Below are 25,398 nucleotides of genomic sequence, written 5' to 3'. Positions count from 1 at the left end.
CTAATTGAATTCAGCTACATTGGTTGGAAATAATAATAATTCTTTACAAAAGCCATAGTGAGGTTAAACATTTTATGTGTTCAGTGATCCACATCATGAAGAAAACATTTAGAAGGCATTTTTATAACTGCAGCCCTCCCTACCAATGTACAATATGATCTTAGCCCCCTTCTCAAAGTAAATAAATGTATCTGGAAATGTTCCAATTACATTTTCGGTGAATTCAGTGTAGACATAGTAGAGGAGTTTATTATTTAAAAAAAATATGACTTTATTAAATCTGTGGTGATAGATTCAGTAAATGTTTCCATGTTATTTGTCAGCTTAGATACCTCTTAAATGTAACTAAATGTAATAAAAAAATGTAATCTACGTAATCCCCCAAATTCAAAATCTTCAGTTTCTGGTAGAAATAGTTATAAATAGCTGAGGTGTAGTCACTTTTGAGGACACAAGCTCAAGAACACAGTAGAAATATGATAAAAATATGAAAATATGAAATATTTTATGATGTATTTCCTATTCAAAAAAACTGTATGAATAAGGCTTGAAATGACTTAATAATAATAATAATAATAATATGCCATTTAGCAGACGCTTTTATCAAAAGCGACTTACAGTCATGCGTGCATACATTTTTGTGTATGGGTGGTCCCGGGGATCGAACCCACTACCTTGGCGTTTCAAGCGCCGTGCTCTACCAGCTGAGCTACAGAGGACTTGAAAGGACTACAAAATTTCACCTTCCTTATAAGTGTAAAATATGTATTTGTATATTTAGTGTTAGAGAAAACGTGCATATTTTCTAAAGGTCTCTCTTGATCAAAACGTCTGCCCCCATCTCTGTGAACGTCTCACATAGCTCTAGCTTGGCTTCCCGAAGTCGTTAGGAACTCACTTTTCATCTCATACTAATCCTGTCCATGTATGACCAGCAGAAAGTAGTTTTTTGTTTAAAATAAATTAAGTATTTTACATTACTGGCTATAAATCGATCTCTGAATGTGCTACAGGGAGAAACTTCTCTCTCCTGCTGCGTTATGATGTAAGGATTGTTAGTGGCTGTGACGTAGGGTTCAGCCAGGAGTTGATGGACAGTCGGAAGAGCGAATGAAATGGTAGGAGGGACAACCCAGCTTCGAGCGGTGTCAGATTTCACATCCTGCTTCACCAGGCAGAAGAGACATGCTCCTGTGTCCCTGAGAATCAGGGCTACCGTTTCAATCTACGGTGTCCACATATCAATTTACAGTATAAGCAAAAATATGTAAGACAGAACTGGTACCAGAACCACACAGGTCCCCAAAACAGGGGACTTTACATCTAAGAGGCTTTAAAGTACACACGCAGGCTGTAGCTAGTCAACTACCTTTTAACTACTGTAGATAATGGATTTCACAGAGTCCTGCATCTGAGTTGACATACCAAATGTATTTCTAATGTGTTTTTTTTTTTTACAGAATTGGCACAATGATTAAGGCCATGTGGCTTGTAGTTCTATAGATCATCAGAATCCTAGTTAGTTCTCTGACACTTGGTTTGTACACTGAGGGAGATACCTCTACTCTGCTCTGCTCTACTCTACTCTACTCTACTCTGCTCTGCTCTGGTCTAGTTGCACAATATTAATTGTCAACATGTATGATTGTTAGGGGAAATATAGAGCGTTTTGTTTCATGTTCCAAGTGTAATATAACTGTGAGTTGTTTCTTACATTTTTAGTCATTTAGCAAACGTTCTTATCCAGAGCGACTTACAGGAGCAATTAGGGTTAAGTGCCTTGCTCAAGGGCACAACGGCAGATTTTTCACCTACTCGGCTCGGGGATTAGAACCAGCGACCTTTTAGTTACTGGCACAAACGCTCTTAACCACTAAGCTACCTGTTTAGATACAATCCTTGATATCAGTTATGTCTTCTGTGTTGGTCTCATCAGTTGAGAGATAACATAGCCCAATCTCTCTTTCTACTTGCTCAGTGTGGAGCTATTTTTTCCAATCCCACAACATGTGTGTGTGTGTGTGCGTGTGCGTGTGGGTGTGTGTGTGTGTGTGTGTGTGTGTGTGTGTGTGTGTGTGTGTGTGGGTGTGGGTGTGGGTGGGTGTGTGGGTGTGGGTGGGGGTTTGTGTGTGTGTGTGTGTGTGTGTGTGTGTGTGTGTGTGTGTGGGTGTGGGTGTGGGTGTGTGTGTGTGTGTGTGTGTGTGTGTGTGTGTGTGTGTGTGTGTGTGTGTGTGTGTGTGTGTGTGTGTGTGTGTGTGTGTGTGTGGGTGTGGGTGTGGGTGTGGGTGTGGGTGTGGGTGTGTGTGTGTGTGTGTGTGTGTGTGTGTGTGTGGGTGTGGGTGTGGGTGTGGGTGGGGGTTTGTGTGTGTGTGTGTGTGTGTGTGTGTGTGGGTGTGGGTGTGGGTGTGGGTGTGGGTGTGGGTGTGGGTGTGTGTGTGTGTGTGTGTGTGTGTGTGTGTGTGTGTGTGTGTGTGTGTGTGTGTGTGTGTGTGTGTGTGTCCATGATAGGAAAGTAGTACCATGCTCTACCGTGACTTAGAAGATTTCAGACACTTTATTATTGAAACGTACCAGTGAGACTCCAGTGGATGAAAGGGATCATACGGATGACCAGGATGTACATATTATTTAACTGTATTTACAGAGTGGAAGTCAGTGTCTTCACATTATACACAAATTATTCTACAAATAAATCAACAGTTTGTAAATAACATAACATTAAATAAATTCAATCACCTTCCTATGGGTTTTACAGCTAAAATATGCATAATAATGATGCCCATCTCTGCTCTGCATAGAGTTGATACATATACTTTCATAACGGACAGGTTGTGTTTTTCCTATAATACTGCTCTCACAATGCAGACGTCTGCAAGCTGTAAATAGAAAACAAGAACAAGATCTAAGTCTTTGGCAAATGTGGTAAAAATACATTCACTTGACAGTTGAATGATGTAAAGGTATGTTTGATCATGTTTTCCATTCTTCCAGCCAGGTCGGTGTTACTGGTGTAATTTCAGACAAACTAACTGGATAAGTTACACGATGTCTTTACGACAAAACAAAACAAACAAATATAGGAAGTTGAAACCTTGAGAAAAGAAACGCATGTGATTAAGGCATTAACTGAAATCTTTGCCCTGCGTTTAGTTGAAACCTTTGTTGACACATCGTCATGTGATGATGGCCATATCAGAATTACATTGACTATACTCACTATACTATCGCGGCGTCTCAAATGGCACCCTATTCCCTACATAGTGCACTACTTCTGATCAAAAGTAGTGCACTATAAAGGGAACAGGGTGCCATTCGGGACGTAAGATATCACCATCGTACTCGAACTATTAATTGATTTAATTAGTTAATCACAGAAAACAGTTAATTGATTAAACGTAATACTATATCTTAATGCCAAAGACTTAGGTCAAAACTTAAAACGTTAGCTAGCTAACTTCATGGGTTGAGTATGTGTGGATAGTTAGCCTACACAATAAGGCAGAGACAAACTGGGTCAACTGTTACTGAACCGTCTCCGGACATAATGCTACTGGGGAGTCAATGAAATGGTAAACATAAAGCAACAACATCTGACGTGCCTTTCCAGACCAAAAGGTTATGATTAAGTTATGGTTACGTTTATTATTCATCGAATGGTTCTTCAAAAAAAATAATATACTGTAAAACAAGACAAATAGGCATCCAGGTCAAAGTCTGCATAATAACGCTCCCAGTGTGTCAAACCTCAAAAATAGTGCAAAATTAAAAACAAATACAAAATAGATTCTGCCTGATTATTTCTAGTATCCTGACAAATAAAAATGACAACAACAAAAAGTCAAGCATATTATCTGCATTTCATTAAGATGTCAATAACAATTATAAAAACAAAATAAAAAAATCTTCAAGAATATATTTACTAGTTTTTTTTAAAATCTTGTAAATTAGAAGACACGGTATGTCACTATCCTTTTCATTTTCAATTCACTGTTTCTTTTTTTCTTTTCTTTTGTACATCTGATTGTGTATCACAGAGAACACCGCCCAGTAATCTTCTCCTGGCATCATCATCAAAAAGCAATTGATTCATTTAATCATGCTGAACGTTTGGTTGGTTACAAATGACTGTATGTTTGTTTGTAATAGAGGAATAGAACCAAGCTGCGGCAGCCTTGTTGCATTGACGCCAACGTCTTTAGCATGGATCTCATTGCACTGCCCTTTGAGTAGAAGGTTGAGACCGATGCAGAAGAAAGAAACAACAGCCTGCTACTGTATTGTACTGCACTGTACTGCACTGTACTGCACTGTACTGCACTGTACTGCACTGTACTGTACTGCACTGTACTACACCATACTGCACTGTGCTGCACTGTACTGCACTGTACTGCACTGTATTGTACTGCACTGTACTGCACTATACTGCACTGTACTGCACTGTACTACACCATACTGCACTGTACTGCACTGTACTGCACTGTATTGTACTGCACTGTACTGCACTATACTGCACTGTACTGCACTGTACTGCACTGTACTGCACTGTACTGTACTACATTGTACTGCACCGTACTCTCAGCTCAGGACGGCTCCTCCATCAGCTGACAGATCAGTCAGGTAAAGGAATGTTTTGATCCACGAAGGAAGAAAATGAAACGGAGGACCATTACAAAAAAGGAAAAGATACAAATTCCTCTTTGTCATTTTCTAAGCTTTTAGTTGTCTTTTTCACCTCAGTAGCTTCAGTAGTATCACGTATATACCTCAGTAGCTTCAGTAGTATCACGTATATATAGTCTTTCAAAGTCTTTAGTGGTAATGTACAGTCACACAGATCACATCGAAGAATTTGACATTTTTCACTTTGAAGGTATCCAAATTGGTGGTTGATGGGAAGTTGTCTGCATGGTATCCCGAATGATTAGTTCTTCTTCTGTTGTGTGTGGTAGTGTGGTATTCAGGAGGACAGTTCTTCTTCTGTTGTGTGTAGTAGTGTGGTATTCAGGAGGACAGTTCTTCTTCTGTTGTGTGTAGTAGTGTGATATACAGGAGGACAGTTCTTCTTCTGTTGTGTGTAGTAGTGTGATATACAGGAAATGGAGCTGCCTGTTAGCTGTCTTAACAGTATCCCATCATGCCCTCTGTTCACACCGGGGCAACATGGACGCTGCCGAAGCCATGGTTGTAGTCGTGGTGTAGGTGGTGGTGGTGGTGGTTGATTTGGTTTCCATGGTAACTAGTGGCGGTCATATGCCGTGGCAGCAGTAGGTGGTCCGGAACCTCTGGATGCGGCACTATAATAATAAGGGGAACCTGGAAGGTTAACAGAAGAAATGGACCGTTGGAAACAACATCCACCAGAACCCACAACACACTGTGATTATGTGTCCTGTTGTCCTCTCAGTAACTGACATTCTAAACTGACATTCTAACGGTTGTATCCGTTAGCTGTTGTAAATTAATTATACCGGCCAAGGCTATAACAATATTTTAAAAAAAAAATGTTTAAGGGATATGTAAAAAAAAAATCTAATAATACTGTAGTTGTTGTAAAATGCTCTAAGACTCCAGTCAGTCATACTCACTTAGTAGCGCTGGGTTGCTGAATCGCCATGCCTCGTTGTAGGTTGTGTACTGTGGATGACTGTAAGGGTTTCCTGTAAACTCACTCCCTGTAAAACAAACAAAACAATTAGCATTTTTAAAGTCCCATTCCATTACCTTGTGAAACTCTTTCACTTGCTTGCCATTTCCCATCATATATATAACGTATGGGGTAATTTGATAGTCATTTATTTGAGACCAGTCAACCAGATCATTTATTTATTATTTTTTCTCTCCATTTCATTTTAATGATGCAAGACTGAACGGTAGAAAATCTGACAGTTGTGGTCTTCCGCGTCACACCCACTGTCATAGTATCTACTGTCCTGTACCTCTTAACACCTGCTGTCATAGTATCTACTGTCCTGTACCTCTTAACACCTGCTGTCATAGTATCTACTGTCCTGTACCTCTTAACACCTGCTGTCATAGTATCTACTGTCCTTTACCTCTTAACACCTGCTGTCATAGTATCTACTGTCCTGTACCTCTTAACACCTGCTGTCATAGTATCTACTGTCCTGTACACCTTCTATTTTCCACATCATTGAAATAAACAGTGTGGTTTTAACACATTTGCTAGCATCCTTTCTAATGGTTGAAATGGCATTATAAACTCTTGTTATAGGCTTCCTCAGAGGAAAGGAAATCCTGTCCCGCTGTTTTGTGCCACAGAATTTTCCTTTGCAGGCAGGAAGTAACTTAGACCATGCCAGTGAGGCAATGCTGTTGGTCCTACACGTTTCTTTCTTTTATGAGGCAATAAAGGCTGAGATTTGAACAGTGTTTGGTGGCCTGTCACTAAATCTTAGTGTCTGTGGGTCAGATCAATGGAGATCCACCAGCACCACGTTACTGCTGGTGTCTGGTGACTGATGAGAACGACTGGGTGGTAAAAACAGATTTGATAAGACGCTGTGAAAAACACGCCGTATTCTCCAACTCCAACCAAATGAACTAACTGTCATATAGATAATAGATAGCCCTTTACATTACAGGGACTTTATACTGTGGAACTGCTCATGTAATTACAGTGTAACAAGTAACAATGAGTTACAATGTACATACTTTATCACAAAAAAACACAAATACAATATTTGCACACCTGGATTGTATAATATTGACCTATTATTCTTTTTAAAATAATTAATAACTGCACCATGCTCAAAAGTATATTCAATGTCTGCTTTTTTTTTTTTTTTACCCATCTACCAATAGGTGGCCTTCTTTGCGAACCAATTGGAAAACTTCCCTGGTCTTTGTGGTTGAGGGACCAGAGGGTATAGAGATGGTGTAGTCATTTGAAGATCATGTTAAACACTATTATTGGACACAGAGTGAGTCCGTGCAAATTATAATTGGACTCCTGAATTATTTAGGCTTGTCATAACGAAGGGGTTGAATACTTATTGACTCAAGACATTTCAGCTTTTCACTTTTAATTAATTTGTAAACATTTCTAAAAACATAATTCCACTTTGACATGATGGGGGCACTGTGTGTATCAGTGACACTAAATCTCAATGGAATCCATTTTGAATTCAGGCTGTAACACAACAGCATGTGGAAGAAGTCAAGGAGTGTGAAGTCCTTTCTGAAGGAACTGTATGTGTTGTTGATACTCCATGCTGAAACTCATATGAAAAGAAAACGGTGTGCATTGCATTGCATCCAGTGGACAAAACAGTGATTGTACGGATGGACGGGGGGAGAGCGGGTCTGAATCCTGAAGCCCTTTGAGCATGCTGTAATCGGTTAATGATTTTCTAACACAGCTGTGCACTCGATTGGATTTTCCTTTCCGCATGGGTTGATCAGCTCAAAGAAAAATGGCGGTGCATGCTGCCGCGGTGGGGTGTACGAGCACAGAGATAGGGAATACCAGGAAACAACCAGTGAATCAGCGCAGTAGTCAGAATGCATCCCGTCCCATCCCGTCCCGCCCCAGTGTCTGGTTGGTGTGTTCTGGCAGTGGAATACTAGCCCTGGCCCAGCCGGCCCCTCCTTAGAGAGATAGCGATTTAAATATTGACTGGCCTCCCATGCCTCTGTGTTGTGACCCTTCACTGTTTGTTGTGAACCTGAACCGCAGGTTAAGTAGAGGAGTGGAAAGGGAGGCGCTCTGACCACAGAGGAGGACGAGGAGGCCGAGGGGAGGACTGGGAGAGAGACGGAGGAGAGGAGATCGCTAGCTGTTTATCGACGGCTCCTGAGAATGCCTCATGCACGGCACACACCACAGAGGGATAATGAGCTAAGATACTGGAGTGGAACTGAGAGGATCTGTCCTTTAACCATGTCTCTGTATGTCTCTGTCTTTTAACCATGTCTCTGTATGTCTCTGTCCTTTAACCATGTCTCTGTCTGTCTCTGTCTTTTAACCATGTCTCTGTCTGTCTCTGTCTTTTAACCATGTCTCTGTCTGTCTCTGTCTTTTAACCATGTCTCTGTCTGTCTCTGTCTTTTAACCATGTCTCTGTCTGTCTCTGTCTTTTAACCATGTCTCTGTCTGTCTCTGTCTTTTAACCATGTCTCTGTCTGTCTCTGTCTTTTAACCATGTCTCTGTCTGTCTCTGTCCTTTAACCATGTCTCTGTCTGTCTCTGTCCTTTAACCATGTCCCTGTCTATCTGTCTGTCTCTGTCCTTTAACCATGTCTCTGTCTGTCTCTGTCCTTTAACCATGTCCCTGTCTGTCTCTCAGTTATCCAGCAGGACTAGTCTCCTGATAGCCTACATGTAACGGTGTGTGCTGTCTGTCCACGCTACAGGTCATTGCTTTATATGAGGGACAGTTTGTACAATCTTGAAATGAAAATAAAATGTTAAACTTTAAAATGTAATATCTACCAAAAGGTACACTCACCAGGAACCATTCCAGCCAGTGTTGAGGTGGGGTAGCTGCCCTGGCCTGTGGGGGGTACGTGAGGGGGATAGCCCGGTAGGGTTGTGTTGGCCATGTCTCGACCTGGAGAGAGAGAGAGAGAACACACACACAATCAATAGATGGTCCTCCAAGACAAAACACTAAACCACCCCCTCTTAGAGGTTAGAAACGGGATCATGTTTGCGTTCCAAATTGCACCGTATTCCCTTAACATTGCACTACTTTTGACCAGGACTCATAGGGCTCATAGTGCACTACATAGGGAAAAGGCTGCCATTTGGGACGCACCTGTCTAATCATACGGTCTCCCTTGAACAGAAAATACTCATTGTAATACACTGTAAAACCATGAAACGTGACACCTTTATAACCTAAACGTCTGTGTATAAAACTTTAAACATTAGGTATTTAGATTTGCCATTAAGTGTTCACATGTTAAGCACAGGTGTTTAGAATGCAAGATTTCACATGATAGTCAGCTTTTCCCAGTCAGTTTCCAACCAGGAGAACACCTTTATCTCCTAAGTGTTCAGATGTTAACTTCTCCATCGTCCTGGTTCAGAGTGCATTTAGTCATTAGATATTGATGTGACTTTCCATGCCTTTAATTCAGATCAGTGTTAGGAATGTCTGTCACCTTGCCTACGTTTCAGCACAACTGAACAGGACATTTGAGTCAATACATTTTTTTCAATCGCGTGGTGTCGTGGTTACTCAACTGTGTTGAGTTAATTTTCGCTAACTCCCTCAGAGTGAAAAAGACGTGGGGGGGGGGGGGGGGGGGGGGGGGGCCTCATTATCATATTTCCCAGCATGCTTTGTAAAATTTTTTTGGAATAGTTTGCTTTAATATCTGTTTCCTCGTGCACATTCATTGATTCATTGATCTTATACTATACAAATATAAATAACTTTAAATTGTTCTAAACTAATCCAATCTGCAAGCCGTTGGATTTATTGCACCCGTTACTGAGATAGTTGTTCCAGTTTAGAGGGTTTAGGTCAGGGGTCATCAATTACATTCAGCTGCAGGATGATTTTTTTCTTGAGGGGATGTAGACTGCAAATCGACTGCAAGAAGCCCAAACAGACAGTGCATAGTGTTGTGTTGTTCTCTACAGTGCATAGTGTTGTGTTGTTCTCTACAGTGTATAGTGTTGTGTTGTTCTCTACAGTGTATAGTGTTGTGTTGTTCTCTACAGTGCATAGTGTTGTGTTGTTCTCTACAGTGTATAGTGTTGTGTTGTTCTCTACAGTGTATAGTGTTGTGTTGTTCTCTACAGTGTATAGTGTTGTGTTGCTCTCTACAGTGTATAGTGTTGTGTTGTTCTCTACAGTGTATAGTGTTGTGTTGTTCTCTACAGTGTATAGTGTTGTGTTGTTCTCTACAGTGTATAGTGTTGTGTTGCTCTCTACAGTGTATAGTGTTGTGTTGTTCTCTACAGTGTATAGTGTTGTGTTGTTCTCTACAGTGTATAGTTGTTCTCTACATATAATATTATATAATATTTGACTAAAACATAATAATTTCAAACCTTTCCTACATTTGTGTACGATCACATACAGTATATGTCTATTATGAGTAGGAATACTTTGGAACAGATTTAAAAAATAAAACAACCACTAAAATCATCAGCGGCCCCACCAGTTGGGGAACCCTGGTTTAGGTCATCTTGTTTGTTAAGTCTTTCACCATAGCAGCCATTCTGAGTGCAGGTTGTGGGGTGATAAAATATTCAAATTCTTGGATATCCTCCCTCTTGGCTGGATTCCGACAGGAATTACTAATCACTTCATAAACCAGCATATTGTAATTTGCAGGTCTGATGTGGCCCGTGAGCCAGGATTTTCAGACCACAATGTCCAGGATAACTGGGCCATAACTAAAGGCCTTATGACGTGTATAATATGTGGTCATAAAGGGTTTATTTTTTAATTGAAACACGTTCACTTAGTCAGTCATCTGGTGGAAGCTTCAGTGGTAGAAGTTATTGAACGTGACAATCATGTCTCTGTCACTAACAAACACAGTGATTGGTGGGTATCTCTCACATTTACTTGAAAGCCATGCTGGGAAATATGCAAATATGGCTTTAAACCCTACAGTGTTAAAACAACAGCCCCAGTGTTTAGTGTATAAAACCTAATGACTTGTACCGAATAAACGTGTTCATGTGTTTAAAAAGTGTTGCAGCAAATAAACATGCTCTGGTGTTTCCAATCTAAACACTGTGACGCATTGAAATTCGAAATGCCTTGACGTGTTTAAAACGTGCTCCAGATAAGTGTTTGGCTGTGTTCAGATCCTAAACACTTGATTTTACAGTGTAGGTATCATGGCCTCCATAATATGGCCTACACCCTAGTGACCAGAGAATAAATATACTGTATTCTACACCCTAGTGACCGGAGAATAAATATACTGTATTCTACACCCTAGTGACCAGAAAATAAATATACTGTAGTCTATAGTCACCAGATAATAAATATACTGTATTCTATAGTCACCAGAGAATAAATATACTGTAGTCTATAGTCACCAGAGAATAAATATACTGTAGTCTATAGTCACCAGATAATAAATATACTGTAGTCTATAGTCACCAGAGAATAAATATAATGTAGTCTATAGTCACCAGATAATAAATATACTGTAGTCTATAGTCACCAGAGAATAAATATACTGTAGTCTATAGTCACCAGAGAATATATATACTGTAGTCTATAATCACCAGATAATAAATATACTGTAGTCTATAGTCACCAGAGAATAAATATACTGTAGTCTATAGTCACCAGAGAATAAATATACTGTAGTCTATAGTCACCAGATAATAAATATAATGTATTCTATAGTCACCAGAGAATAAATATACTGTAGTCTATAGTCACCAGAGAATAAATATACTGTAGTCTATAGTCACCAGATAATAAATATACTGTAGTCTATAGTCACCAGATAATAAAAATATACTGTAGTCTATAGTCACCAGATAATAAATATACTGTAGTCTATAGTCACCAGAGAATAAATATACTGTAGTCTATAGTCACCAGATAATAAATATACTGTAGTCTATAGTCACCAGATAATAAATATACTGTAGTCTATAGTCACCAGATAATAAATATACTGTAGTCTATAGTCACCAGATAATAAATATACTGTAGTCTATAGTCACCAGATTATAAATATACTGTAGTCTATAGTCACCAGAGAATAAATATACTGTAGTCTATAGTCACCAGAGAATAAATATACTGTAGTCTATAGTCACCAGATAATAAATATACTGTAGTCTATAGTCACCAGAGAATAAATATACTGTAGTCTATAGTCACCAGAGAATAAATATACTGTTGTCTATAGTCACCAGAGAATAAATATACTGTAGTCTAAAGTCACCAGATAATAAATATACTGTATTCTATAGTCACCAGATAATAAATATACTGTAGTCTATAGTCACCAGATAATAAATATACTGTAGTCTATAGTCACCAGATAATAAATATACTGTAGTCTATAGTCACCAGTCACCAGAGAATAAATATACTGTAGTCTATAGTCACCAGATAATAAATATACTGTAGTCTATAGTCACCAGATAATAAATATACTGTAGTCTATAGTCACCAGATAATAAATATACTGTAGTCTATAGTCACCAGATAATAAATATACTGTTGTCTATAGTCACCAGAGAATAAATATACTGTAGTCTAAAGTCACCAGATAATAAATATACTGTAGTCTGTAGTCACCAGATAATAAACATACTGTAGTCTATAGTCACCAGATAATAAATATACTGTAGTCTATAGTCACCAGATAATAAATATACTGTTGTCTATAGTCACCAGATAATAAATATACTGTAGTCTATAGTCACCAGAGAATAAATATACTGTAGTCTATAGTCACCAGAGAATAAATATACTGTAGTCTATAGTCACCAGATAATAAATATACTGTAGTCTATAGTCACCAGAGAATAAATATACTGTAGTCTATAGTCACCAGAGAATAAATATACTGTAGTCTATAGTCACCAGATAATAAATATACTGTAGTCTATAGTCACCAGAGAATAAATATACTGTAGTCTATAGTCACCAGAGAATAAATATACTGTAGTCTATAGTCACCAGAGAATAAATATACTGTAGGCTATAGTCACCAGATAATAAATATACTATAGTCTATAGTCACCAGATAATAAATATACTGTAGTCTATAGTCACCAGAGAATAAATATACTGTAGTCTATAGTCACCAGATAATAAATATACTGTAGTCTATAGTCAACAGAGAATAAATATACTGTAGTCTATAGTCACCAGATAATAAATATACTGTAGTCTATAGTCACCAGAGAATAAATATACTGTAGTCTGTAGTCACCAGAGAATAAATATACTGTAGTCTATAGTCACCAGATAATAAATATACTGTAGTCTATAGTCACCAGAGTATAAATATACTGTAGTCTATAGTCACCAGAGAATAAATATACTGTAGTCTATAGTCACCAGAGAATAAATATACTGTAGTCTATAGTCACCAGAGAATAAATATACTGTAGTCTATAGTCACCAGAGAATAAATATACTGTAGTCTATAGTCACCAGAAAATAAATATACTGTAGTCTATAGTCACCAGATAATAAATATACTGTAGTCTATAGACACCAGATAATAAATATACTGTAGTCTATAGTCACCAGATAATAAATATACTGTAGTCTATAGTCACCAGATAATAAATATACTGTAGTCTATAGTCACCAGAGAATAAATATACTGTAGTCTATAGTCACCAGAGAATAAATATACTGTAGTCTATAGTGACCAGAGAATAAATATACTGTAGTCTATAGTCACCAGAGAATAAATATACTGTAGTCTATAGTCACCAGAGAATAAATATACTGTAGTCTATAGTCACCAGAGAATAAATATACTGTTGTCTATAGTCACCAGAGAATATATATACTGTAGTCTATAATCACCAGATAATAAATATACTGTAGTCTATAGTCACCAGAGAATAAATATACTGTAGTCTATAGTCACCAGAGAATAAATATACTGTAGTCTATAGTCACCAGAGAATAAATATACTGTAGTCTATAGTCACCAGATAATAAATATACTAAGTCTATAGTCACCAGAGAATAAATATACTGTAGTCTATAGTCACCAGAGAATAAATATACTGTAGTCTATAGTCACCAGATAATAAATATACTGTAGTCTATAGTCACCAGATAATAAATATACTGTAGTCTATAGTCACCAGAGAATAAATATACTGTAGTCTATAGTCACCAGAGAATAAATATACTGTAGTCTATAGTCACCAGAGAATAAATATACTGTAGTCTATAGTCACCAGATAATAAATAAACTGTAGTCTATAGTCACCAGATAATAAATATACTGTAGTCTATAGTCACCAGAGAATAAATATACTAAGTCTATAGTCACCAGAGAATACATATACTGTAGTCTATAGTCACCAGAGAATAAATATACTGTAGTCTATAGTCACCAGAGAATAAATATACTGTAGTCTATAGTCACCAGATAATAAATATACTGTAGTCTATAGTCACCAGAGAATAAATATACTGTAGTATATAGTCACCAGAGAATAAATAAACTATGGTCTATAGTCACCAGATAATAAATATACTGTAGTCTATAGTAACCAGATAATAAATATACTGTAGTCTATAGTCACCAGAGAATAAATATACTGTAGTCTATAGTCACCAGATAATAAATATACTGTAGTCTATAGTCACCAGATAATAAATATACTGTAGTCTATAGTCACCAGAGAATAAATATACTGTAGTCTATAGTCACCAGAGAATAAATATACTGTAGTCTATAGTCACCAGATAATAAATATACTGTAGTCTATAGTCACCAGAGAATAAATATACTGTAGTCTATAGTCACCAGAGAATAAATATAATGTAGTCTATAGTTACCAGATAATAAATATACTGTAGTCTATAGTCACCAGAGAATAAATATACTGTAGTCTATAGTCACCAGAGAATAAATATACTGTAGTCTATAGTCACCAGAGAATAAATATACTATAGTCTATAGTCACCAGAGAATAAATATACTGTAGTCTATAGTCACCAGAGAATAAATATACTGTAGTCTATAGTCACCAGAGAATAAATATACTGTAGTCTATAGTCACCAGATAATAAATATACTGTAGTCTATAGTCACCAGATAATAAATATACTGTAGTCTATAGTCACCAGATAATAAATATACTGTAGCCTACAGTCACCAGAGAATAAATATACTGTAGTCTATAGTCACCAGATAATAAATATACTGTAGTCTATAGTCACAAGAGAATAAATATACTGTAGTCTATAGTCACCAGGTAATAAATATACTGTAGTCTATAGTCACCAGAGAATAAATATACTGTAGTCTATAGTCACCAGATAATAAATATACTGTAGTCTATAGTCACCAGAGAATAAATATACTGTAGTCTATAGTCACCAGGTAATAAATATACTGTAGTCTATAGTCACCAGAGAATAAATATACTATAGTCTATAGTCACCAGAGAATAAATATACTGTAGTCTATAGTCACCAGAGAATAAATATACTGTAGTCTATAGTTACCAGAGAATAAATATACTGTAGTCTATAGTCACCAGATAATAAATATACTGTAGTCTATAGTGACCAGAGAATAAATATACTGTAGGCTATAGTCACCAGAGAATAAATATACTGTAGTCTATAGTCACCAGATAATAAATATACTGTAGTCTATAGTCACCAGAGAATAAATATACGGTAGTCTATAGTCACCAGAGAATAAATATTCTGTAGTCTATAGTCACCAGAAAATAAATATACTGTAGTCTATAGCCACCAGAGAATAAATATACTGTAGTCTATAGTCACCAGAGAATAAATATACTGTAGTCTATAGTCACCAGAGAATAAATATACTGTAGTCTATAGTCACCAGTCACCAGAGAATAAATATACTGTAGTCTATAGTCACCAGATAATAAATATACTGTAGTCTATAGTCACCAGTCACCAGATAATAAATATACGGTAGTCTATAGTCACCAGAGAATAAATATACTGTAGTCTATAGTCACCAGAGAATAAATATACTGTAGTCTATAGTCACCAGAGAATAAATATACTGTAGTCTATAGTCACCAGAGAATAAATATACTGTAGTCTATAGTCACCAGAGAATAAATATACTGTAGTCTATAGTCACCAGAGAATAAATATACTGTAGTCTATAGTCACCAGAGAATAAATATACTGTAGTCTATAGTCACCAGAGAATAAATATACTGTAGTCTATAGTCACCAGATAATAAATATACTGTAGTCTATAGTCACCAGATAATAAATATACTGTAGTCTATAGTCACCAGATAATAAATATACGGTAGTCTATAGTCACCAGAGAATAAATATACTGTAGTCTATAGTCACCAGTCACCAGAGAATATATATACTGTAGTCTATTGTCACCAGATAATAAATATACTGTAGTCTATAGTCACCAGATAATAAATATACTGTAGTCTATAGTCACCAGATAATAAATATACGGTAGTCTATAGTCACCAGAGAATAAATATACTGTAGTCTATAGTCACCAGATAATAAATATACTGTAGTCTATAGTCACCAGAGAATAAATATACTGTAGTCTATAGTCACCAGAGAATAAATATACTGTAGTCTATAGTCACCAGTCACCAGAGAATAAATATACTGTAGTCTATAGTCACCAGATAATAAATATACTGTAGTCTATAGTCACCAGAGAATAAATATACTGTAGTCTATAGTCACCAGATAATAAATATACTGTAGTCTATAGTCACCAGAGAATAAATATACTGTAGTCTATAGTCACCAGAGAATAAATATACTGTAGTCTATAGTCACCAGAGAATAAATATACTGTAGTCTATAGTCACCAGATAATAAATATACTGTTGTCTATAGTCACCAGTCACCAGAGAATAAATATACTGTAGTCTATAGTCACCAGATAATAAATATACTGTTGTCTATAGTCACCAGTCACCAGAGAATAAATATACTGTAGGCTATAGTCATTTAATGAGAGATGTTGTGCTAAGAATAAAGTACTTTTAACATAGTTTTCATTCATCAGACTTTTGCAGACTCATAATGTTTCTCAGGAATCACAAATCAGTCAACAGAATCCTCATCCTACACTGTCAACACAACCAACTGTCACTCCTCCTCTGGCTTTGTCCCCTACGTTGGAAGCCAAAAGACAAAGTACTTAATGGGACAGAAACCACATCAAAGAATTAAGCAGAAGTAGGTAGAACAATGAAGAGGAAAACTCTGTTCATTGCTGCATTCAAACTAGTTTAAACATAGAGTACGCTTTACTGAACCCCAGAACCATGTCCTCCTGTCCTCCTGTCCTCCTGTCCTCCTGTCCTCCTGTCCTCCTGTCCTCCTGTCCTCCTCTCCTCCTTCCCTCGAACGCACACACACACACACACACACACACAGTCCTGAAAGAGCAGATAACCCCGTCACCGCGACGGCAGTTCTAAAGCCAAAGCCAGTTTGTCTGTCCATACAGTATTGGCCCCTGTACAGAGCTACTAGCTAGCGTCACTCTGGACCCTACGTTAGTTATTCAGCCCTGCTCCGTATTCAGGCCTGTAATTGGACATGACAGCTGGGTTTCCTACCCTGTCCTACCCCTGCCGCCAGGCTGTTTGAGCTGCCGGCACGTAGCTCCCGAGCGCTCCGGCCCAGCTAAGGCCAGCCAAAGGGTCGGAGGGGGAAAGAGGAGAGAGAGAGAGGGGCCCCTGCAACATTGTTTAGCCGCGAGGGACACTGGGGCTAAATCAGCTCTCAAATGGAGCTTTAATGAGCGAGCCCAGTAGCCATAATATTACATAATGCCCCATGATACCACAGGACATAGTTTTATGAAGGCATCTTTGACTGAGCATACGCTGGTTTTCAATTGCTGTTGTTTATTTCAGTTAATACCGGCACAGCAGCAGCTGGGGTGCAGAAATGGCCGCCATAATACAAGTGTTTCGGCCACGACTGCCTCTCTCCTCACCAAAGATAATGATCAACTACATTAATTTAATGGAGGAAAAAAACGTGTATTAGCCTATAGTATACAGTAGATGATCAAATAACTGTAAACTACCGTAGACTAGTTTCTAGTCTTTAACATACACATGGTTATTGCTTTGTGAAAAAATTAGGAAAAGTTGTTTTTCAAGGGAAGGTTTTCTTTTAGTGAAAATGTCTCCAGCTGCCATGATGTCATGGCAGACCATTCATGTGTAATAAGAATTAGTCTGCAGACAGACCAGTGTGTAATAAGAATTAGTCTTCTACAGACAGACCAGTGTGTAATAAGAATTAGTCTGCAGACAGACCAGTGTGTAATAAGAATTAGTCTGCAGACAGACCACTGTGTAATAAGAATTAGTCTACAGACAGACCAGTGTGTAATAAGAATTTGTCTTCTACAGACAGACCAGTGTGTAATAAGAATTAGTCTTCTACAGACAGACCAGTGTGTAATAAGAATTAGTCTGCAGACAGACCAGTGTGTAATAAGAATTAGTCTGCAGACAGACCAGTGTGTAATAAGAATTAGTCTACAGACAGACCACTGTGTAATAAGAATTAGTCTACAGACAGACCACTGTGTAAAAAGAAGTCAAAGAGAACTGTTGGAGTAGGTGGGGGGTCCTACTGAGAGGGTGTGTGTGTGTGTGTGTGTGTGTGTGTGTGTGTGTGTGTGTGTGTGTGTGTGTGTGTGTGTGTGTGTGTGTGTGTGTGTGTGTGTGTGTGTGTGTGTGTGTGTGTGTGTGTGTGTGTGTGTGTGTGTGTGTGTGTGTGTGTGTGTGTGTGTGTGTGTGTGTGTGTGTGTGTGTGTGTGTGGAGAGCGGGTTGTATAGGGGTAGAGGCTAGAGGAGCAGTATTCATGGTTAACAGCACACACACACACAGGGGATGAACACACACAGAGCACATTGTGTGTAGGACTGAGCACGATACAATAGCTGAAGGGTCCTTGGTTTCATTAACGTCTTGAGGGCCCGTGTTTCTTAGTCTCAAGAGCATGGTTTAGTTTACCTCCTTGAGCTGACCTCCTCGAGTCATCTGGATAGGGGGCAACTAACTCCAGGTTCAGGAGTCAGTTCTCCAAGAGACAATGGGCTTTTCACTCCTGAACAGACCGTTATGATTAATGGGTGTGTTGATTGATTTATTGATTTGTTGATTGATTGATAATTGCAAAGAATGTGGGCACTTTGTGGAATATTGCACAATGTGTGCATGGTAAAGATTTGGTACAAATCAATGTAAATATATTCCCTTTTTATACATAGGCAAGACTGTAACTGTAATCAAGCTTGTAAACTTCATTACATTATTCATCTTTTACACTATACATACAATAATGAAGCATATTATTTGCAAGTTACAGTGGTTTCTAAATGATAATTTGGTTACTGAATGTTGATTACAGTGGACTCTAACTGATAATTTGGTTACTGAATGTTGATTACAGTGGACTCTAACTGATAATTCGGTTACTGAATGTTGATTACAGTGGACTCTAACTGATAATTCGGTTACTGAATGTTGATTACAGTGGACTCTAACTGATAATTCGGTTACTGAATGTTGATTACAGTGGACTCTAACTGATAATTTGGTTACTGAATGTTGATTACAGTGGACTCTAACTGATAATTTGGTTACTGAATGTTGATTACAGTGGACTCTAACTGATAATTTGTTTACTGAATGTTGATTACAGTGGACTCTAACTGATAATTCGGTTACTGAATGTTGATTACAGTGGACTCTAACTGATAATTTGGTTACTGAATGTTGATTACAGTGGACTCTAACTGATAATTTGGTTACTGAATGTTGATTACAGTGGACTCTAACTGATAATTCGGTTACTGAATGTTGATTACAGTGGACTCTAACTGATAATTCGGTTACTGAATGTTGATTACAGTGGACTCTAACTGATAATTCGGTTACTGAATGTTGATTACAGTGGGTTCGAACTGTTGCGGCACCTAAACACATAGAATAATGTATTATATTTTCCTAGAAGTTACAGTGGGTAACTGTCAGATTCCTCTGACCGTTGCTGCTTCGCTTACAATCCTGTCCTCTTTAAAAAGCCTCTTGTCTTTGACTGAGGGGCCGGTGGGGAGAGTCCTCTCCTCTCTCTCTCTGTCAGTTCTCAGTACTCCATGATAGCCTCATTAGCTGTGTCCTCACCATTGTTGTTTTACAACAGAGATGTGTGGAGAGAATCCTCATTATAGAAGGTCTTCTTTATTTGGCCTGGGGGACTGCTGAAGCAACTAATATAACACACAGGCAGTCAGCCCTCTTAGATTCAACAGCAGCCAGAGAATCAACACTATTTCTATTTTCTCCAGCTGCTCTCTTTTTGTTGTTTTTCCCCTTTCCCTACACACAGACACACACACACACGCACACGCGCACGCGCACGCACGCACACGCACACACGCACACGCACACGCACACGCACACGCACACGCACACACACACACACACACACACACACACACACACACACACACACACACACACACACACACAGAGAAAATCAATTCAAAGATTTGTTTTGGAGGTTTGTTTTTTAACAGGAGAGAGCCTGTTGATTTCTGTCTTCATTTTGGAAACGGAGCATAAATCATGAGGACTTTGAGGGTGCAGTACACAGGCTATTTCTGTCTGTTGATTTGAATAGTTAAAACTCTCTAACTATTTGGCCATGTATTTGCCTGAGCATTGCTCCTTGATCGGACATTACTGAACTAACCTGGCAGTCTTTTGTAATGTTCTCCTGTAGATAATGAGATACTAGCGCCATAAGGCCTAGGACAGAACAAGACCTAACACCACCACAAAACTAGAAGGAGCTACTTCCTGGCTTTGCAATTGCCCTGTGGTTATCTGAATGACAAGGTTAGCATTCAACAGTGACCTACAGGATGTGTTGTGTTCAGGATCACTGAACATAGAAACCAACTAATGATATGATGTTGGTTGGTTGCTTACTGTCCTGAAGACAGATAGAGTACCCTGCAAAACTAGACCTGCCAACTGCTGATTTCTGCAGTGAAAGACAGATAGACAGAGAGACAGAGAGACAGACAGACAGACAGATAGAAGGAGAGACAGAGAGACAGACAGACATACAGATAGGAGAGACAGAGAGACAGACAGACATACAGATAGAAGGAGAGACAGACAGACAGAGAGACAGAGAGACAAACAGAGACCCATGAGTCTTCTCAACTCTCATCGGAATGTAAAGAATATAACCTATAGAGTCATCTGTCCAGAACGTATTTGTCAACGTCTGTATTTACTGACTTCAGCTTGTTCTTCTCCGAACGACTGACTGACTGAAAAACCTCCGTACTTGACCTTCTTTTTATTTGGCACGGCAACAAAGTCATTTAGTTACAGAATGACTCTTTTTTGTAGGAAATAGGAGTATTAAATTTAGCATGACAGGGACAACCTTCATGTATCGCTACGACAACAACAACAACCGAAACATCTCCATCTTTGACCTCCATTTTCTCCTGTATGCAGAATGAAGCAATTTATCACCAGCCCCAAAATCTCTGCTCCCTAATTAATTACAACTAAGTAAAGAATGTTTGGGGAGCCAAATTGGTTTAATTCCCCCAACACAGCATCACGGCAGTGAAAGTCATTCATTACCAAATGTGTGCTCAAAGGTTAGTTTGCTTTGTGTGAAGACGAAATAATCATTAATTCCAGAGCCAGGAGAGCTTGCAGGGAGAGCAGGGTAGAGGAACAGTTTGTCACTAGGCCACAGAGACATCAGAGATATGTTATAGGGATGTGTCCAGCCAGGGAGGGAACGTGCCTCTCTCTCTCTCTGCCTGTTCCTGATGTGCTGTGGCTTAATGACACCCTATTCTCTTTATAGTGCACTACTTTTGACCAGATATAGGGAATAGGGTGCCATTTGGGATGCACACCAAGTCTTTAGGGGTTCTTTCTACTCCACACTAGCAGCACTGACTCTCTCAGTGCACCAGTTGAGCAGATCTGGTGTGAGGTGTTCCCCGACAGCTTTACAGCACTCAGATCATCTTTAGGTCCATCGTAGGTAATGGATTAAGGAGGGTTTCAGTGCTACGAAGCTTCCAGGAAACTCACCTCTGCTGGTTTTCTACACTGGCCTTTCTTCCTGGAGTGTCTAATCAACACATCAGCCACCTATTACAGACAAGTGACTCCTCAGGAGCACCTGTTAGCGTTCAGAGAGGAGTGACTCCTCAGGAGCACCTGTTAGCGTTCAGAGAGGAGTGACTCCTCAGGAGCACCTGTTAGCGTTCAGAGAGGAGTGACTCCTCAGGAGCACCTGTTAGCGTTCAGAGAGGAGTGACTCCTCAGGAGCACCTGTTAGCGTTCAGAGAGGAGTGACTCCTCAGGAGCACCTGTTAGCGTTCAGAGAGGAGTGACTCCTCAGGAGCACCTGTTAGCGTTCAGAGAGGAGTGACTCCTCAGGAGCACCTGTTAGCGTTCAGAGAGGAGTGACTCCTCAGGAGCACCTGTTAGCGTTCAGAGAGGAGTGACTCCTCAGGAGCACCTGTTAGCGTTCAGAGAGGAGGAGAGGAGTGAGGGATGAAGAGGGAGGGGGAGGTGTCATTGACACAAACCAATGCACTCTGGGAGTCTCCCATTAGCAGGCCCAGCAGGGATTCTGGGTAAAGAGTCTTGTGCATCCCAAATTGTACCCTATTCCCTGTATAGTGCACTCCTTTTGACCAGAGCCCTATGTATGCTGCTAAAGTAGTGCACTATAAAGGAAATAGGGTGCAGGCCCTCTCAGTACGCAGCCAGGCGGCCTCTCGGTCAGCTCTAGTCTATAGCCATGTGCAGAACTCCACCTGAAAGGCCCAGGGGACTGGCCTTCAGAAGCCTCAGTAACCTAATCAAGACACCACTGCTGCTGGAGTGAGTGTTTAGGATATAGGAAACACGCAGAACTAAAAAAACTGTAGGACAATTAGGTTGTATCTTCACTAATGTCTCCCTCACTTCTTTTTTCTAAACACACTAAAAGTTCCAATTGGATCTTCCTTCTCCTGTTCATCATTCTGACCCCATTAAAAAAATACATCTGATTTGAATTTGAAGCAGTTTAAATGAACAGCAATACGGTTGAGAGGATGAAGGTACCATCCCTCTCTAAGGAAAATCAATCAAAGAAATATCTTCCCATATCAACAACGGAAATTACCACACCGTTTTCGATTGTGCCATCCACATATTCAGGGCAGGCCTTTTGGAGGGTGGTTTTATTGGGGGTAATAGGGACTATTTAGCAGATAATATGGCTTTGATATAGAGGAGAGGAAGAAGCAGACTGTCATAATGGAGCTGGGGCTTTCTAGCCTCTGCATGAATTTTGATGATGAGCACAATGCCTTAAATCCCTTTCTTATTGGAGTCGCCTCCCTTGCAGGTACTTCTGAGAGCTCTAATAGAAGGAGAAGGAGACAATAGATTTATATCTCTCTCAAGCCCCTTTCAGGTCACTGGCTGCTTCCCAAATGGGTAACCTATTCCCTATATAGTGCACTACTTTCTATGGGCTCTGGTCAAAAGTAGTGCACTATGTAGGGCATAGGGTGCTGTTTGGGACATCTACCACGGATAATTCCTACGATCTCTTTAAACTGGCAATGAGCACTTCATGAATCATTCATTTTTAATAGATTATGCAAATTTTCGAGGGACATAAAAAAAAAATCAACAAGATCAATAACGGCAGTCATTTTAATTGGTGTTAGAAAACATTTTAAGGATAAACATAATCTCCCCACTTCTTTCCCCAGCCCCGTAAAAGCACAATTAATTTGAAATTGGATCTCAGCCTAAATGCTGAAGATAATTTAGTTTTTTTTTTTGCTGTTGCTCAGCTTGGATTCCTCTTGCTGGGCTGGGCTTACTGTTAGAAAGTAAACTGTAATATTGAGTCATTACAGAGAAGCTAAAACCTCAAATAACTGAATAAAACATATTACAATTATTACCAAAGTAGAAACAGCCACCAAGGGAAAACCAAGAAGTGACACTAGTCAGAAAACCGTCATAAAGAGAAAGTCAATGCTTCCACAATTCATCTATAAAGGGGGGATAACTATTCACATTTTTTAAAGTAAAAACTAATAATCTCACAATCTAAAAATATGAGTTAAGACAGAATTTAGAGCACAAGAATGCCAAATTGTCACGTTCTCTTTCCTGTTTGATGTATTTCTTAACGTCCTAAAGCATCGGAGACCTTTCTGTGGGCCTCTAGTCTAAAACAGCCACCCAGGTGCAAACAAAGCCCCCTGACCAGGCCCTGCCTTCATACCCGCAGCACAAAGGACAAACACACACCTTTCTTCTCACGAGGCCTGACTTACAGGGGAGATCTACCTCCCACCCACATATTAATGAGAAAAGGCTCCTTTCTTTTCTCATAAGGCTGCTGTTTGGGTTATCATTTGAGAAGGGGCCCGGCCACTCGCTCCTCGCTCGCTGCAGTTTTCAATCATTCTGTCCTCCCGGTGCAGAAACCCTTTGATGACTTGCTGCATAATTATATGAATTTTAATAAAAGCTCTGTATATTAATCTTGCGGCCGACAGTAATCGTAAACTTTCAGTAAACTTAACCTTCTTCTTGGTAATAACCGTGGCAACAATGAAACAATATTTCAATTAGCGAGGCAGTCATTAACTATGACAGAGAGTGAGAGAGAGAGAGAGAGAGAGAGAGAGAGAGAGAGAGAGAGAGAACGAGAGCGAGAGAGAGAGAGAGAGAGAGAACGAGAGCGAGAGAGAGCAAGAGAGAGAGAGAGAGAGAGAGAGAGAGAGAGAGAGAGAGAGAGAGAGAGAGAGAGAGAGAGAGAGAGAGAGAGAGAGAGAGAGAGAGAGAGAGAGAGAGAGAGAATGATCAGAAAATGCCATGGTGTATATACAAAAGCAGCAAATTACTCGTCTATTTTTAAAAGTACCACAACAAGCTATAGGCTATGTTTGTGTACAAAAAAAAACTCCTAAGTCACAAATCACAACAAGGACAAACCAGCAGCGAGAAACCAGCGTTCATTCTCTCTCCCGCAGAGGGTGGCAATGACTGGTAGAGACCTTGCCAGTTCAGCTCTGTAGTAAGCAATCATAGCATTGATGTGCTGACATCAAGGTTCTTGTCGAACAAAGTGACAAAACAGCGAAGTCCCCCATGTTGTCTTACTGTGGATGCATCCTAAATGCCACCCTATTTCCTTTATAGTGTAGTACTTTTGACCAGGTCCAATAGTGCACTACATAGGGAATAGGGTGTCATTTGGGATGTATACTGCATCACCTGCTAACTCAGCACAATAAGATGAATGACGGCTGCTACTGCTACTGTTTTATCTCATAAAGTAAAGTACCACCTTCCAACTCAGTGTCAAACCAAACAGCTACTACTACTACTACTACTACTACTACTACTACTACTACTACTACTACTACTACTACTACTACTACTACTGATACTACTACTACTACTACTACTACTACTACTACTACTGCTACTGATACTACTACTAATACTACTAATACTACTACTGATACTACTGCTACTACTACTACTACTACTACTACTACTACTACTACTACTACTACTACTACTACTACTAATACTACTACTGCTACTGATACTACTACTACTACTACTACTACTACTAATACTAATACTACTAATACTA

At 39.0% G+C, this 25,398-nt stretch overlaps 1 protein-coding gene across 1 annotated transcript in view; it reads right to left on the bottom strand.

Moving 5' to 3' along the window:
• Positions 1-5,236: 5,236 nt before the first annotated feature.
• Positions 5,237-25,398, bottom strand: part of LOC311122305 (paired box protein Pax-2a-like) — a gene marked incomplete at its 3' end in the record, with an annotated part of 50,981 nt that continues 30,819 nt past the window's right edge. The window contains exons 8-10 of the mRNA XM_084196688.1: positions 8,469-8,570; positions 5,586-5,672; positions 5,237-5,313 (exon numbers count right to left, since the gene is read on the bottom strand). Coding sequence (XP_084052814.1) covers positions 5,237-5,313; positions 5,586-5,672; positions 8,469-8,570 — 266 coding nt within the window. The remainder of the gene's footprint in view (positions 5,314-5,585; positions 5,673-8,468; positions 8,571-25,398) is intronic.

This window comes from Coregonus lavaretus, assembly GCF_964263955.1.
Source record: "Coregonus lavaretus genome assembly, contig: HAP1_SCAFFOLD_2979, whole genome shotgun sequence".
NCBI lineage: Eukaryota > Metazoa > Chordata > Actinopteri > Salmoniformes > Salmonidae > Coregonus > Coregonus lavaretus.
Note: the sequence above shows the minus strand (reverse complement) of the source record. Positions and strands in the feature narration are given on the sequence as shown.